Below are 17,817 nucleotides of genomic sequence, written 5' to 3' on the forward strand. Positions count from 1 at the left end.
CCCTTCTGGGTCGTGTACGACCCACGATTGCCAGCGAAGGTTAACCCATGCTCTCAGTTTCAGGGCGTTTTACATGAAAGAAAAATATTACAATAAAACATTCATGGCCACTCTTTCTCAAAAAACCCTCCCCCCACTCACACTCCCCCTTTCCCACTCTACATACATCCAAAGTGAGCTGACATGGGTGGTGATGGAGAAAAGGAAGTTGAGAGTACTTATGGATAGGTTTTAAAAAGATGAGTCTTTAGTGATGGGCGAAAAGCAGAAATAGAATCAGATGCACGAATATGATAATGAAGGTTGTTCCAGATGTGAGGAACAGCAAAGAAGAAAGAACATTCACCATAGGTTCTTGTATTGACACGAAGTTTTAAAAGAAAACCGTCAGAGGAAGAGTGGAGATTTCTTGTGGGAGTGTTAACACTGATAAGGTCAGAAAGATAAGTAGGTCCTGCGGTGTGGAAAGCAGAATAGCAGAGACATGCAACTTTGTATTTAATTCTCGCTCGAGTGGGGAGCCAATGTAGAGTGTGGAGGTGAGGAGAAATGTGATCAGTACGTGGGACATTTTCCTGAAAGGCAACCAAGAAGTCTGTGATTACAGTCTTTGTGACTTTCATAGCTTTCCATTATTTGACAGTTCCATTAGGCAAAGAAAGTGCATTTAATTGTTATCTGAGGCAGTCATGGATCCAGCTTTCCTTGGGTTTTCATTTCTTCTTCCAGGACTCGAGATGATGAGTACCTGGAATTTGCCATATAACAGACTCCTGTGAGAGTACTGCTTGTGAGACATATACCTATACTTCTTTTCCTTTTTTTTTTCTTTCTTTTTGGGTTGTTTTTTTTGTTCAGAATATCTTTTTTTTTCTCCTGTATCAGTGCATTTCATGAACTTGACATCACTCTGATCATCAAATCAACACATCCATGAAAAATTTAATTTTGTTTTAAACTTCATTCAAAATTTTTACAAGTTCACCAACAATCATAACACAATATGAAATGGCAGTTTTGTTTTTAAGGCACCTGTCTAAACAAAATTTTATTTTTTCAGTGATTGTTGGCCAAGTGGTAACACGTCCACCTAGGAAGCAAGAATCTAAGATTATGTCCAGTAGACCTAGAATGGTGGTCTGAACACTAATTCAGAACAAACGATAAACTGAGGTCACATGAGCAGCATGCACTTAGAGTACATAACAACCTCTGGCAACAAAAGGGTTATCCCTGGCAAAATTCTGTTGAAAAATCCACTTTGATAAGAAAAACGAATACACATACATGCAGAAGAGAACAAAAAGGGTGACGTTCTTCATAGCGACATGCTCTCACTGGGGAGAGCAGCAAAAAATTCACACAATGTATTGTGATAAAAAAGAGTAATACAATACTGGTACAGGCAAGTGTGCATGAAGAAAATGCACAAACACCTGGCAAAATTAGACTGAAAATTAACAAGACAACGAATGTACATGAATATCCTCCCATTTCAGTTAATACATAGATAATACTATTTAAGTCAACAAAATAGGGTTTGAAAGCATGTAATTAATTCATATGAACAAAAAAAAAGGATATTTTTCTTAACATGAAATAACTACAACAGTAAAACTTCAATCTTAGAATTCATATTGGAGTACTAAAGACATGACCAAAATTAAAATCTTTGGGAATAAAGAAACACCTGATCTAACACAATCCAGTCAATGATATCCAGGAAAGGTGGTAAACAAAACAGTAGTTGTTGCAAAGTTTTAGATATAAAATAATGAATTATAAAACAACCAGTGTCAAAGACCAATCCATTCTAATCAATGACCAGTTATTTGTCTGATCATAATGAACTTTGTGGTAACTACTTGAAAGTTCAAACTGGAAATCAAATGTGAGTTCTGCAAGATTTTTTTTTACTTTTAGAACTGACAACAAACTCCACAACAAAACAAAATTAATGTAAAAATCCAGTCCATTCTAAACAGTGACCAGTTAAATGACCATCTGATCATAATGGTGATCTTTCTGATCACTACATGATGTATTTAAGTTCAAACTGAACACAGAAATTTAGTATCTGGAGTCAGTAGAATGACCAGATCTTTGGCAGCAATCCAGGAAAATGACATCAGAAAAGGATCTGTAGCCAAGCCCACTCTATGTGAAGGTCAGCCCAGCCCCTTTGTATACCACAAAGATTTTCTGGATGGCAGTAACGTAGGCAGCAGTGCGGAGATCAAGGCCAAGGTTGTTCTTCGCGGCTGTCTTCATGATATTCTGGAATGAAAGAAAATGAACTTTAATCTATGTATGAAGAGAAAAACAAGTGTTTTTATTGCTCATGATCTGAGGAATGAGTGCAAATCATAATTAAAAAAAAAAAAAGTTTGATAGGATGATCAACTAACATACATTCATTGAATTTATTGCCAGAGAATTTCAGCCATGAAAGGAAAGTTTGAGAAAATGTTTTCTTGGGGTGACATGAAACATAATTTTGGGGCAAAAGTTTCAGTTATAATTCATAAAGTTTTTCTGGACAGCTGAGAAAGACAGTGCAAAAATTGCAAACCACTGAATGTGCTTGTGGCTAATATTTATGGTACACACAAAATCAAAGTTGATTTAATCCTTCATACTCACTTTAGCAGACCTTTGCATTGTGTACTCCAATCCAGAGTGGACAATGTCCTTCTCTGAAGCCCCCTGTACAACACGGATATGCACACAAAAATGTATGCATATCTGATATGCCCTCACACTCCACATACACACATCTATACTTTCTGTACAAGGCAAAACTATGTGTACGTGACATTTTTTCCCCTTTTCTGTCTAATTATAATGAGCGCAGGTGCCTTCACACATGACATTTTTTCCTTCTGCCAAGTTTTGTGTATATGTGCCTTCACACATGACATTTTTTCCTTCTGTCGAGTTATGTGTATATAAGCCTTCACACATGACATTTTTTCCTTCTGCCAAGTTATGTGTATATGAGCCTTCACACATGACATTTTTTCCTTCTGCCTAGTTATATGTGTATATGTGCCTTCACACATATTTTCCTTCTGCACAATGATAATCATAATGTGTACATGTGCCTTCACACACATTTTCCTTCTGCATAATAATATTATAATGTGTACCTGTTAAATGTAGAAGAAATATACATACTATGGTGCCTGCATATAATTTTTTTTTTTAATAAGATTTGAATGTTAGAATACAAACAATACACTTTAATCATTTCATATGTAAAATAGGCAACATGCAGCAAAGAATTATTTCATTATACATCTTAATTAGTTCTTTTTATTTTTCCTTGTTTCAGCTGATAAAAAAATTGAAGTGATAAGAGGTCCTAGACAGGAGAGTGGGAACACTGCTGAAACAATGGATACAATGTCCAATTTGCCTGGGGGAAAACTTGACAGAATAAAGCTTACCACTGGAAAGAACACTTCTGAAGTGAAAAAAAAAGACTTGGCTAAAACTCACATGAATCCTTGCTTCAAATTCCTGACTGGGCACAATAGGAATTGAGCCACCGTCTCCTCCAAACTTGCGTTCTAGGGAGCTCTGCACACTCTCTGCATGCACACCAGAATAATCACTTTAACACTGGACAACAATAAAATTTAATAGTTGAACAATCCACATACACATGCCAGAATAATCTCATCAAACCAACATTAGAAAACGATAAACATCTGCAGATCACAATAATGTCAGACCATATCTGAACACGGACCAAAAATGCATGATTGTAAGAAAGCACTATACATCAGCATGTACACACTCTAAAGAGGATGTCAGAATGATCATTTGATTTCGCACAAAAACATGCATTTATTTGAAAACAATAACCATGCTCCTTTCCATCCACCCACTCTTTAAAAAAAAATCTGATAATATGTACTAAACAATCCTGGCTTGGGGAAGAGAAAGAAGCTGATTTTTTTCCCCTACACTTTTCCAGATTGAATCACATATTTACAGTACATGAATATGTATCAACCTAACTATCACTGTCCCGTATTTTACAATTCTCCCAGCGTAGAAACATTTTTCCGTCAGTAAAATGGTAAAACTCACGCAAAAGGTGGTAGTTGGAGTCCCTTTCATACTTGAAAGTCAGACGTCCGTAACTGACATGGTTCAGGTTCTTCAGCCACTCAAAGTAGGAGACTGTCACACCACCAGCGTTGATGAACAGATCCTTGGACACAAACATACGATGACTGCAAAGCTGTCAATAATCAGACAGAAATATGCATCCACACACACAAACACCAGTATACACAATATGCAAACACAAAAGCAGTAGAAATGCAAACACAAACACACACACAAAAAAACCTCACACACACATCAAAGAATGGTTATGCGTTGGGAGGATTTCACTTCACTAGATGTTGACATTTAGCCCAAGCTCATACAAAAAAAGAAAAGAAAATCTGATACATTCTGCCTTCAGTGACAGACACCTTTCCACATACACAGTCACACATATCACATTCTGCATGTCATGTCACCTTCAAATACAATAGTTCAGGAAGTTTAAAAAGGAAAGGAAAAGATAAGCCAACATACAAGAAAGACAAGGACATTTATCTTAAGAAATGCACACACCCCACACACAGTAAAACACAATATAATAATCAAATTCGACAGTTAACAAAGACAATGCAGAAAAAATTAACTTACGGGAATGACCAATACGTTTTTCTTGAGAAATATCTCGTGTGCTCCAAGACTTGTTGGTCCATTGGCACCTTCAGCAATTATCTGAATCACAAATGCTTTCCTGTGAAAAAGTGTGTGTGTGTGTGTGTGTGTGTGTGGGCATGGTCTGTGTGTGTATGTGTCCATGATATGTGTGTGCGTCACAGTCAGTGTGACTAAGTGTGTAAACATTGAAGATGATGACAAAAGTCTTATGACATTATTTTCCATTGCATTCCATCATGAGGAAAAATGATAATTTGATCAACAACAAAAAAGGCTGTTTTCTTTAACGAACAATTCTTGTACTACACTTGAAGTAATAACTTATCATTTCTTGTATTCTTACTAAATGTATCAAGCTATTCTCTCTTCATGTCTCTGAAAGTTCCAAGTTTGAGGTTTACATTGAGCATGGCCTTCACATTTATATGTCAGGTCTAAAAACTGTTTCTCCTTAATCTTGTCTTCATGTCTGTTTGTGTTCCGAACACTTCATAAAAATTCAGTTCCTTTTGTTCATTTCAACTTTATGCCCAAGGCTGCAACAGCGACAATTACATGACCATGACATCATTTGGGTCCAAGTGTACATGAATACCTTGGCCTGTACTTTGTCAGCGTTGTGTTCTGTCAGCTGATTCTCCCCTGCAGCAGGCACCAGAATGTCACATTTCTCAAACAGCAGACTATTCCCCTCGTAGGCCTTGGCTCCAGGGAACCCAACAATTGTTCCGTTGTCCTGTTGACACTGACAACTGTAGCAGGCTGAAAACTGCTTTGGACAGGGACTATTGCATTCATTCCTCACAAAGACAACAGTACTGGGCTGAAAACTGCTTTGGATAGGGACTGTCACATTAATTCCTCACAAAGGCAACATAGTGGGCTGAAAACTGCTTTGGACAGGGACTGTCACATTCATTCCTCACAAAGACAACATAGTGGGCTGAAAGCTACTTTGGACAGGGACTGTCACATTCATTCTTCACAAAGACAACAGTACTGGGCTGAAAACTGCTTTGGACAGGGACTGTCACATTCATTCCTCACAAAGACAACATAGTGGGCTGAAAGCTACTTTGGACAGGGACTGTCACATTCATTCTTCACAAAGACAACATAGTGGGCTGAAAACTGCTTTGGACAGGGACTGTCACATTCATTCTTCACAAAGACAACATAGTGGGCTGAAAACTGCTTTGGACAGGGACTGTCACATTCATTCTTCACAAAGACAACATAGTGGGCTGAAAACTGCTTTGGACAGGGACTGTCACATTCATTCTTCACAAAGACAACATAGTGGGCTGAAAACTGCTTTGGACCAGGACTGTCACATTCATTCCTAACAAAGACAACATTGTGGGCTGAAAACTGCTTTGGACAGGGACTGTCATATTCATTCTTCACAAAGACAACAGTACTGGGCTGAAAACTGCTTTTGACAGGGACTGCAGCATTCATTCATCACAAAGACAACAGTTGTAGGCTGAAAACTGCTTTGGACAGGGACTGTCACATTCATTCTACACAAAGACAACATAGTGGGCTGAAAACTGCTTTGGACCAGGACTGTCACATTCATTCCTAACAAAGACAACATTGTGGGCTGAAAACTGCTTTGGACAGGGACTGTCATATTCATTCTTCACAAAGACAACAGTACTGGGCTGAAAACTGCTTTTGACAGGGACTGCAGCATTCATTCATCACAAAGACAACAGTTGTAGGCTGAAAACTGCTTTGGACCAGGACTGTCACATTCATTCCTCACAAAGACAACAGTACTGGGCTGAAAACTGCTTTTGACAGGGACTGTCACATTCATTCCTCACAAAGACAACATAGTGGGCTGAAAACTGCTTAGGACAGGGACTGTCACATTCATTCCTCACAAAGACAACAGTACTGGGCTGAAAACTGCTTTTGACAGGGACTGCAGCATTCATTCCTCACAAAGACAACAGTTGTATGCTGAAAACTGTTTTGGACCGGGACTGTCACATTCATTCCTCACAAAGACTAGTGGGCTGAAAACTACTTTGGGAAGGGACTGTCACATTCATTCCTCACAAAGACAACAGTACTGGGCTGAAAACTACTTTGGGAAGGGACTGTCACATTCATTCCTCACAAAGACAACACAGTGGGCTGAAAGTTACTTTGGGTAGGAACTGTCACATTCATTCCTCACAAAGACAACATAGTGGGCTGAAAGCTACTTCAAGTAGGGACTGTTGCATTGATTCCTGTTTCACAGATGAAAATTGCTAGGTTTTAATGGCATGGTTCAGGTTAAGTATACAATTCAGTTCCCACCATAACATCATGATACTCAAGAAACCCCCAAAATAACTGGCAATTATGAGTGTTTTTCCCCCTAAGCTAGGAATGTCTTCTTCCTGATCAAATCAAGTTTTCTAAGAAAATATCAGATTACTGTGAACAAAAAAAAAAAAAAAAAAAAAAAAAAAGAAGAAAGAAAACAAAAAGAAAAAAAAACCCCACTAACATCAACATGCAACAACACTTCATTATCATGTTTTGCTAGTGATATAAGTATACATGTCTGAATTAAAAACCAAAAACCAAAACAAAAAACCGCCACCAACAAAAAAAACAACAACAACAAACAAACCCAATCTCATAAGAGACAGCAATGGTAAAGCACTGACTATTCTGATGAACACACATCCAGTCAAGGTAAAGGAAATATATACTGTGCATAGTCATTCTAGTTGGGATGTTTTGCAAAGGCCTTATCAATATCTTTTAGTCTGCAATGTATAGCTTCTACAAACGGTTCCCTAGAAAATGCCACTGTCAAACTTGACCCCATACATGCATACATCCACTTGGACAACCAAAGCGGGTCAGTACATACTGTCACTTTCTTTTTCCAAATAATTTTGCAAAGAACAAACTGACAAGTAACTTCTGATAATAAAATAAACATACAGTGACTATTTTTGAAATAGCAAACATAGAATGTTACTGAATAAAAGACAACAAGAAAAGGCGACAGTACAGTATCAGTGTAAGAAATATAGTAAGGATTGTAATTCTGAAATATGAGTTTTAGTTTCTCAAGAAGGCATCACTGCCTTCAGACAAATCCATAAGTGCTACACGTATGCTAAACAGATGCCTGACAGCAGCATAACCCAACCTGCTTGTCAAGACTTCAGTGCAAGCATGTATGTATTTGTGTACCTATCAGAGTGGATTTTTTTCCTACAGAATTTGCCACAGGACACCACTTTTGTTGCCATGGGTTCTTTTTCAGTGTGCCAAGTGTAAGCGCTGCATACATGACCTCAGTTTATTGTCATATCCAAATGACAAGACACTCATTTTAATTTTCCAGTCAAACTTGGGAGAGCGGGACCAAACCCACACCCTGACAGAGACTGGGTCTTAACTATTCTGCCACATTTGTCCTTGTGTTGTTTTGCAATATATACTTATGATGATAACACTGGATGAAAGATAGCACAACTGTACCATGGATCAACTACTGAGAGTATTGTTGTACATGCACATGTTGGAGAAAATCAATTATTTCATACATTTGATCTGTTCTCATTTCAAATATTATCACATATCAAATAACATCCTCTTATTTCATTTTTTATGTGACACTTTCTTTCAAATCTTAATTCAGTTTTACGCTGCAATAACAGATTTGAAAAGAAGACATATTCTGCCCAGATTGTATTGTATGACATGCTTGTAATAGAAATGACACACACTCACTTTGTTTACTCATCAAGTGATAAAACAGACTGAGAAATGAATGAAGAATACCAACTGGAAAAAGAAAGACAAAACAATGAAATGGACAACCCCACAAAGCTGACAGTGCATGACATACAATCAAGTAGTCTTCAAGCTCGCGAGGATGAATTCCCTCAGGGTTGTATATACTGCCATCTTTTTCCAGAACTCCAATGCACTTTGCTCCAGCTCGGTGCAGGTAACGCGTTGAGTGAAGGCCCACATTCCCAAAGCCCTGCATCAATGGGCAGTGGTACAGGAAAAGGTTTTCTTCCATGTAATTGTAACATACACACACTGATGTATAAGAGGCAAACGTACCATCGTTTTATTGCACACACCTGTCTATAACATGCTGCCAAACAGAGCCTTTCACTTGTGTGCACACATACACAAAGCGAGCTTTGAATGATGCGATAGCTGTGTACAGTAAAGTTGTGGGAGTGAGACAAGTTAGAAGCCAAGAGCTGTATGAGCGATGAGTGTTTCAGAAAGCCAAGCAGACAGCAATTGACGACAGCCATGTCTTAGCCAAGCATTATGAGCTGCTGCCATCAGGATGACGCGACAGAACTTTAAAACTGAAATGTAGAGCTAAGAGAAACCTTTATCCCACGTTAAATTCACCTTTCAAATTCTTAAGAGCCAGATGTGTGTGTGTGTGTGTGTCTCTGTGTGTGTGTGTGTGTGAATGTGTGTGTGTACATAACAGTTTGTACTAGTTTTATTCTCTAAAAAAAGCTATTTCTAATAGTAAGCTGAAAATGTGTAGAATTAATATGCAATATTAACACTGGTGTCTTTCAACAATTTTCCAGTAATGATTAATTACAATATTTCAAGTAAATATATGTACTACTTTTATATGAATGTCTTATATGTTTACTGCTTCTTTTTAATTAAGTCATGTTTAATGTTTTAATGTTAAGTACTTGTCTGGGTTTGTTTTGCTGCACCTGATGTAATTTCTCTTAATGAAATAATAAAGTTATTCTTACCTTACACACTCAAGCATGTGTGCATACGTACAGACAAACTAACTCGTGCATGTACACGCATGAATTGTGCATCCAAAGCAAATGACTCATATGTGCACACAAAAACAGACATTAACAAATGCTCCCAAGCACACGCTACATAACTGACATCAAAAATACATAATGTTATCTAACCTGTACAATGAAAGTCTTGCCTCCAAAACCTGGTGTCAGACCCACTTTGCTCATGAAGCTGGCTTCATAGATGAAATTCTCTAACCCATGGTACACCCCCTGTATTCCAGACACATGTACCACACAAACATATATGCATGTGTATACATGTGCATGTGTACAATATACATCAACATGTGTGTGTTTGTGTGTGTATCTGTGTGTGTGTGTGTGTGTGTACGTGTGTGTGTACGTGTGTGTGTGTGTGTGTGTGTGTGTGTGTGTGTGTGTGTGCGTGCATGCATAAGCATGACTCAGTATGACTGTATTTAAACACAGCAAACAGAAACATACTCTGCCTGTTGCCGATGTTCTGCCGTGAATACCTCCTTGGGTTATTGGCTTTCCCGTCACACATGCTCTGGCATTGATATCAAAGTAACCTGTGACATCAAAATACATTCACTGTGGAGTGGTGAAACCATCTTTCTACCTCGTATATCGCATATCCACTTTCCTTTCATTTACTGGGTGGGAATGGGAGTAAAATTTAAATTTAAATGCCTTTCAACAAATCTTATTTTCATGTTTTCATAAGAAAAATATCTTATTAACACTAAATAAAAATAGGATTTTGTTGGGTTTTTTTTTGGGGGGGGGGGTGTTTTTTGGTTTTTTGGGGGGTTTTGTTTTTATTTTTAAATATTTTTTTTTCCAGTATCTTCAAGAACAAATGTAAATGAGGAAATTATTTTCCAACAACACTGAACATGTTAATGCCTATTTATGAGCAGTCTTGTGCTCCAATTAAAGAAAACATACACTTACACACAAAGATGCAGATGGAGACACACACACACACACACAAACACAAAAAAAGCGAGAGTTTTTATGCTACTGGTATTTTTCAACTCTCTATGGTGCGGGGCAAGGGGGGTTGGGGATGCCAGTAACCTGTATCTTTCGCTGTTACTGGTGCAAACAAAAAAGTGTGACCTTTTAGAATCAACTTCTTTTTTCCTTTTTAAAGCCTAATCTGATCTTTAATTTACACACATACAAGAAGATTGAGAGGAAAAAAAAAAGACAGAAAGATTTCTGGCATCATGTGCCATGCCTGTGTAATGTGTACGCAGCTTACCCAAAATGGTGGAATAGGTGTCAGCAATCCAACTCATTTCACGCTCTCCTGTGCCCATGTCTGGGGCTGGTACATCAACTCCTGGCCCTTAAAAGTAAGAACAAACGTCTTCATCACTGCCATATATCAGTAACAGATCAGAGGAGAGAGTTTATTTGCACTGAAACAGTGACTGCAAAATAATGAATTCCATGATGGCCTCTATATAAATGCAATAAATATGCCAATATTACAAAAAGAAATATCTCAGTATACATGTCTGGCAAACTGTAACATATGCATAAATAAATACACACACACATATATATATATATATAAAGATAAAAACAACAGTTGTTTATATATTTTACAGGCTACATTGTTTACTTCATTATTTTCTACAAGAACTGGACCCCAGGACCCCAAGAGAGTGTGATCTTTTTATACATATTATCTGTATGTGTGTTTGTATGGCAAACTGTATAAATGTGTGTGTGTGTGTGTGTGTGTGTGTGTGTGTACAAAATCTACACACTGTGTGTGTGTGTGTGTGTGTGTGTGTGTGTGTATGTGTGTGTGTGTACAAAATCTACACACTGAAATTGTGGGGAAAAAAAAGAAAAAAAAGAAACATAAAAGATGCTGCCTACATCCTTGAAAATATCATTAAAATCTGACTGGATAGACAAAGAATCCTAAGTCAAACTCAAAGATATGATCACTTGACACAGTTCCTATACTGAAGACAGACACAATAATTAAAATGATAAAAATGTAGATATGAATAATTGCACACAGGAATACACATCTGCAGGAGAAAAAAACAACAACAAAAAACAACGAAAAAAAGTGTAAGGCACAGAAACAAAAACATAATATCTAACTAATTCACTTCCTCATGAGGAAAAAAAATATATCAACAAAACTATAAATTCTTGAACCTGTAAAAAAAAGGGAAAAAGAGTTTCTACAGACCCATAAAGCCTTTCTTGCTCAATTCCATGGCAAACCGCCGAGTGATTTTCTCCAGTTCATTTTCTGAATAATTCCGAGGATTGATCTTGACTGCTGCTTTGGAACCGCCAAATGGGACATCCACAATAGCACACTTAAAAGTCATTAAAGTTGCTAAAGCTTTCACTTCATCCACACTGACATCCTCGCTGTACCGTATACCTGAAAAACAATTTAGAAACAATTTTAAATGGGCCAGTCGAGTATAGAATGGGCTATGGATGATGGTAATAATAGTCATAACAAATTGATTAATACAAATAAAATTAATCCATGATTGCAACAGTAAACCTTTATATGGAAATGATGACATTGCAGGCAGCTATAAATGTGTGTCTCAAAGAACATGACTTTAGTTGATAAGAATAAAGGCCAATGTTTCCATTTGCTACCAAAATGATCATGATTTTGTAACCAGCATACAACCAGCAATTAAGTATGCACTGGCGTGTTTCAAAGTGTTTTTGAACCATAAAAATCATGTTTGTGACCTTTATGGCTTTCACTGAATTAGAATTAAACCATATACCAACTTCAACCAGACTCTAACTCCCTCCAGAGGATATAGTGGCACATTCCCGTGAGTCTCCTTGTACATAATTTTGAATGCAAATTGTTTCAAAAGAGTAACAGTATACAACACAAATTACAATACAATAACAGCTTGTGAGTTGATCTATGCTCTCAAATCACCCATTTGTTAACCAGGTTCAAACTCCTGAAGATCAACTGACTGTGCATTGGCTAAAATAGATTTCTCATGACTTTCATAATTATGTACATCTACATACCGCCTTTACATGGGATTCTGTGCTGACTATGCTGTGCACGGTATGCTTCGATCACTTCATAGGCACCACTGTCACGTTTGATTGGAAAGGTGATTTCAATTACATGATTGCAAGGTCTGATGATGTCAAGAATGCCATTCACGCGACGTTCTTTTTCCTCCAACGTCATCTTTCCACTCAACTGATCAACCAGTTGGTCTTTGACTATGGCGACGGCTCGATTAAAATGCACGTCGACATTTTCGAGGAAACTGAGCCCAGTGTGGGTTTCCTTATTTGACGTTGTATATTGATGCACATTGTACACAGCACCTGCTAGCTTTACACATGGGTTTCGGGAAACCCCCTGTCTAACCAGCTGTTGCAGCATTTTCCCCTTCACTAACTCGACCTTTCGCGGATGCTCCTCTTGGCATTCCTACTTTTCAGGCACTGTAAAGGTGTGTTTGGCTGTTTTTTTCGAAGAGATGTCTAAATTTCCACTTCAGCCTCTTCTATTGAGCCGGATCTAACAGAGTCGCACAATTTTGAAATCATGTTCACACGCACTTCCTTCTTTCACCTGTCACCTCGAATTTGGCTGGCTAACACTCTTCATCCAATGGCACGTTTGCATGGAAAGCCTGCGCAGACTAAGCTAATATTTTATTGGTTAAACTGGTTGCGTGTGAATTTAATTGCTTGCTGTCACAACTTTCGATGTTTCTCAGTCAACGAGGTGTTGCTTTGATATATAATTTGATACCGTGACATTTTTTTTAAACTGACGGTGTAGGCCAGGTCACAATTATCATGCAAAGGCTAAAGAAAGCACCAACTTGAAAATGAATTTCAATATTGCATGCAGCTCTGTTAGATCTGCAGACTCGAATGCCACTGTCACTGTCGGTGTACACGAAAACTTTGTTTCTCAGTACGTGACTTATTAATTAGCCTGGAAGTTAAAATTGGGACACTGTCGACCGGCAATGCCGTGCGAACACTACTCTCCTCTCACTCTTGCCGATATTTACATATGCATGGCTTCAGGAAAGGGAGATCCTGTTACGGTGAAACGCAGCTTCTAAAGTTCTCTGACAAAAATTGCTAGAAAACGTGGAACAGGGGCTACACTGAGACAGGTCAGTGTCCTTGTCATGGACTTCGCGAAAGTATACTGATTTGATCAGGTCAACCACACCATGTGCAGTCTGTCCCTGCACAAACTGAACTTCACTATTACGGCAGGCATTCGTGGTGTAACCAATGCACTGCACTATATGGGTCGTAGACGCCCTCAGCAACAGAAGTATCACACGACGAAAATAGTCGTGGATTTATACTGTCACACGAAAGGAAATTTGTCGTGGATTTCACTCTAAGGGTGTGTTACACGAAATGAGATTGTGGATTCCTCCTTACCAGTATCAAATGAATAAATACTCGTGGGTTATACCCTATCACTGTCACGGTGTGAGAGATTGGTTGTTAGTTTACTGTTGGGGAAAGATGAGGAGTTTTGCTTTTCAGTTAATCAACTTCCGTCTAGTATGCAACGAGATGAACTTATAGACTAATACGACATAGAGCCCCAGGTCGAGGGACCAGGGGTGAGACGAGAAGAACGTCATCACTATCATGACAAAAAACAGTGAAGGTGTGCGAACATGCTCTTCAAACCGTCAGTCACACTGACAAGATGCAAACTATAAATGCACTAAACACAGACACAGGCAGTAATTAAATGTCTAGCATCTCATTTATTTGTAGTTACTACACAAATGAATTTATTAAAAGCAAGCATTCTAATCAAACCACGTCCTGAACATTTCCACTTGCAGACAACATCCTAGGCGTCGCTAACTTCCGAATACTACCCCCTAGAATACTATGGGGGCTGCCTTAAGGATCCATACCTCTTGTGCAAAGAAGAGTCGGGTCTACTGCTCTCCCTGGCCTAGCAGTCCCAACACATGAGTCAGTGTGTCGAGCGCACTGAGGCGCCGCCCGGGAGAGACTCAAGTTGAAGAGCTCAAGAGCAGAAGAGCGGAATGGAGGAAGAGCCTGAGAAAATGAGGCTCAATGTAGGCCGGCAGATGCCTTTATAGTGGGGCTGGGAAAAAAATCGTGACGCGTTGGCTATTAAATTGGGGAGCAATAATTATTGTCACCGAGACCTCTTCGACTGTGGACTGGACCGTGGTGTCCACTCTCCTATCTTCAGAGAGGGTTTTGGGGGTTGGGGGGGGTGTCTCTCCAAACTGAACAATGTACATTAACTTGCCTTGTGATTTCCTTGGTCCAAAGACAACAGTGGGTTATGGCCCTGCTGTAGCTGGCCGGCTTAACTTCTGCTGCCAGCCCTGCATTTTACAGTCTGACGCTTAAAATTTCGTGTTGCGGGTCAGTTATGGCTGCACTGAGGCTGCCGAACTTGGACGGAGCTACATAATATACATAAATTATCTACTGAGCAGCGCCACAGGACCACTGTGTACAACTACAATACTGAAGACTCTCAAAGACTCACTGGGTGGGACAAGAGCTCAGTGGGACTGACATGGTGTTCCATCCGTCTGGAAAATGCTACACCCTACCTCACTGTAACAAGAACTTGAACAGGAAATACGGGAGCAATCTCGCGAACTGCAAGGCCACATCAGCCACGGTACTACAAACAGTGGACGCCATCAAATACCTTGGGTGACACTGTCAACAAAGATCTAAGCTGGAAGAAAAATATCGAGAACATTGCTCCAAGGCGAACAAAACAATTGACTTTCTGAGAAGAATCTAAAAGAACTAGCACACAAGTCCTTTGTCCCGGCGCCCAGTACTTGAATTTTCAGCATCAGTCTGGGATCAATATCAATAACAGGACTTTGAGCGTCCGGAATCAGTACAACGACGTGCAGCAAGATTCGCACTGAAGCGCTCAGAAACACGTCAGTCAACTGAGCGTCTCGTACCGACATGATTAACTAGCTGAAGTGGCCCACGCCAGCTCTCCAATAGTAACGGCAAGACTGGCCATGCTGTACAAACTGCAGCATGACAAGGGTGGTAAACATGCCCTCCCTGAAGCAGAAGCTCATGCCACCGGCCTTCGCTGCGACAACGACGAGCCCACCCCAGAACAGTTGTCCCAGATCCAAGTTCTGTAGGACCCAGTACAGACAGCCAGGATTCATCAGTCCCAAAAACAATTCGGGACTCGAACTGGCGCCCTGCCCGTGACAGCTGTAGACTGAGGCCAATACCACTGGCACTTCAGTTTCGAAGGTGTCGCAGTGGCTGCTAAATGATAACAACTGACTTTTTTTTTTTTTTTTTTTTTTTTTTTAAATTTCCTGTGAACCACCACCAAAGAAAGAAAGAAGATTCGGGTAGTGTTTTTAATTCTTTAGCGTGGGGATCATGGGTCAAAGTAGCCGAGTAAATGACGGGTTGGAGCTGTGCCGGTCGGGGTTTATCCATTACCGCCGGAGAGGCTTCCGAGTCGCTGCCTTTTCCGGCAGATCCCCCATACAGTGACAGAATAATCAAACTGATGTGATTGTGGTCACTATACGGCCGGAACGGGAAGGACTACTAGAAGGGAAGCTGAGGAACTGAGGAAAAAAAATACATATCATGTGTGTGTGTGTGTGTGTGTGTGTGTGTGTGTGTGACGTACATTACATTATACTATAACGAAATAAAAATTAAAAAAGCGGAAAAAATATGAAAATGGTCGGGGAAACAATAACATAGAAAGTGAGTGGGCTACATACAGTATAGCACGTCAAGTTATGAGCGAATTTGCGCATACCCATGTGCTGCCGGCGTACACGTATTCACTGTAGTAGAGACCATCAGTGCACGACCGCATTTGTCAGTAGATTCACATGCAGATGCCCATCATGCAGGCACCACATATATGCTGCACCGGCTCCACCAACTTGAATGTACACATATGTATATCATTCATCGTAAATCCCACAAACACATTTATAGTGCACATGAACACACGGTGTTTGTGCAGCACCCCTCCCGCCCCCATCACCCCCGAGCACCCCCCCCCCTCCCCCGGAATCCCGGCCCCTACCAAACACACGACGTCGGATCAGTTTCTTTATTGCCGGTCGCAACATGAAGTCTTATTTGAAAAAGAAGAATGATGATACAGAGATCATATGGTGTTACTGTGTGTTTTGGTCGCTTGCTTAGGGCGTGTGAACCACTTTGAAGAGCAAGCGCGCGCGCGCGCGCGCGCGCACACACACACACACACACATATACACCGACACCGCTGTTATCTTTACTGGAATGGAAGTGACCCCATTTGACCCCAATGACCCCGCTGAGACCTCCATGAACTGAACAAAGGAAACAAACCCTGATGAGGAAATGGATTTTTTTTTTGTTTGTTACCGATACTGCTAATTTTATTTTATATAAAAAAAGAAGAAAAAAAGTGTGTAGCATTATCACGTTTTGAACAAATTAATAACGAAGACAAACAGTTCTGGCCAGAGTTGTTAAAAATTTGGATTCATATAATCTGACCAATGAAAACTCGCTTCAGATTCTCCCCAGAAAGCACCTGTAGAACCCGAAAGGAGGACAGCTGACCCACAGCGAGCGTGAACGATCAGTCAGGTTTTTGTTTCAACATATCGATGCAGGTGTGTCATTTTAAAAATTGTTTTCATGAACGGTCTGTGTATTCAATGTAGTTTCTAAATTCTGAAATATCATTTACATATTTTATGTCGGTGTTCATGTAAAATTTGTTATGCAAAAAAACGATCCATAATTTGATTAAATCAAAATTTGAGTTGACCGTCTTGGACTTAACGAGGTGTGATGCAAGTCGAAAGTTAATTTGCTAATCACCCCAATGATTTATTCACATCTATATATATTATATATACAGACTGGATAGTTGGTAGCAGACACTGGTTTGAAGCCTCTCTGTATGATTATTTAGTCATTTATGCGGATGACATGGGGGGAAAGGTAAAACACTGATAAAACTGATAAATTGAGAAACTGACAAACTGAAAAAATTGACATGAAAGGATTGGTTTTAAAACTTTCTTTGTCATGAAAGAACATTAATTGAACTACCTTATAATGGACTAACAGGTAACATCATGGGATAGATAAATTAGTATTAAAAGATACAACAACAAAAAAATACAGAAAAAAAGGGCATGATAGGCTAGTGGTTAGAACACTGCACTTTCAGACTTTGGGGGAGATCTCTGCA

General features: G+C 39.4%; 1 protein-coding gene across 1 annotated transcript; it reads right to left on the reverse strand.

Moving 5' to 3' along the window:
• Nucleotides 1-1,022: 1,022 nt before the first annotated feature.
• LOC143291983 (glutamate dehydrogenase, mitochondrial-like) lies at nucleotides 1,023-13,080 on the reverse strand. Its single transcript, XM_076602135.1, has 12 exons — nucleotides 12,585-13,080; nucleotides 11,755-11,955; nucleotides 10,801-10,887; nucleotides 10,014-10,102; nucleotides 9,681-9,779; nucleotides 8,606-8,743; nucleotides 5,330-5,470; nucleotides 4,711-4,791; nucleotides 4,099-4,222; nucleotides 3,502-3,593; nucleotides 2,644-2,706; nucleotides 1,023-2,277 (listed from the first exon to the last, which is right to left on the reverse strand). Exons 1-12 carry the CDS (start codon nucleotides 12,952-12,954, stop codon nucleotides 2,158-2,160), a joined length of 1,605 nt encoding a protein of 534 aa, XP_076458250.1. The 5' UTR covers nucleotides 12,955-13,080; the 3' UTR covers nucleotides 1,023-2,157.
• Nucleotides 13,081-17,817: the final 4,737 nt, after the last annotated feature.

This window comes from Babylonia areolata, chromosome 18 (assembly GCF_041734735.1).
Source record: "Babylonia areolata isolate BAREFJ2019XMU chromosome 18, ASM4173473v1, whole genome shotgun sequence".
Classification (NCBI taxonomy): Eukaryota; Metazoa; Mollusca; class Gastropoda; order Neogastropoda; family Buccinidae; genus Babylonia; species Babylonia areolata.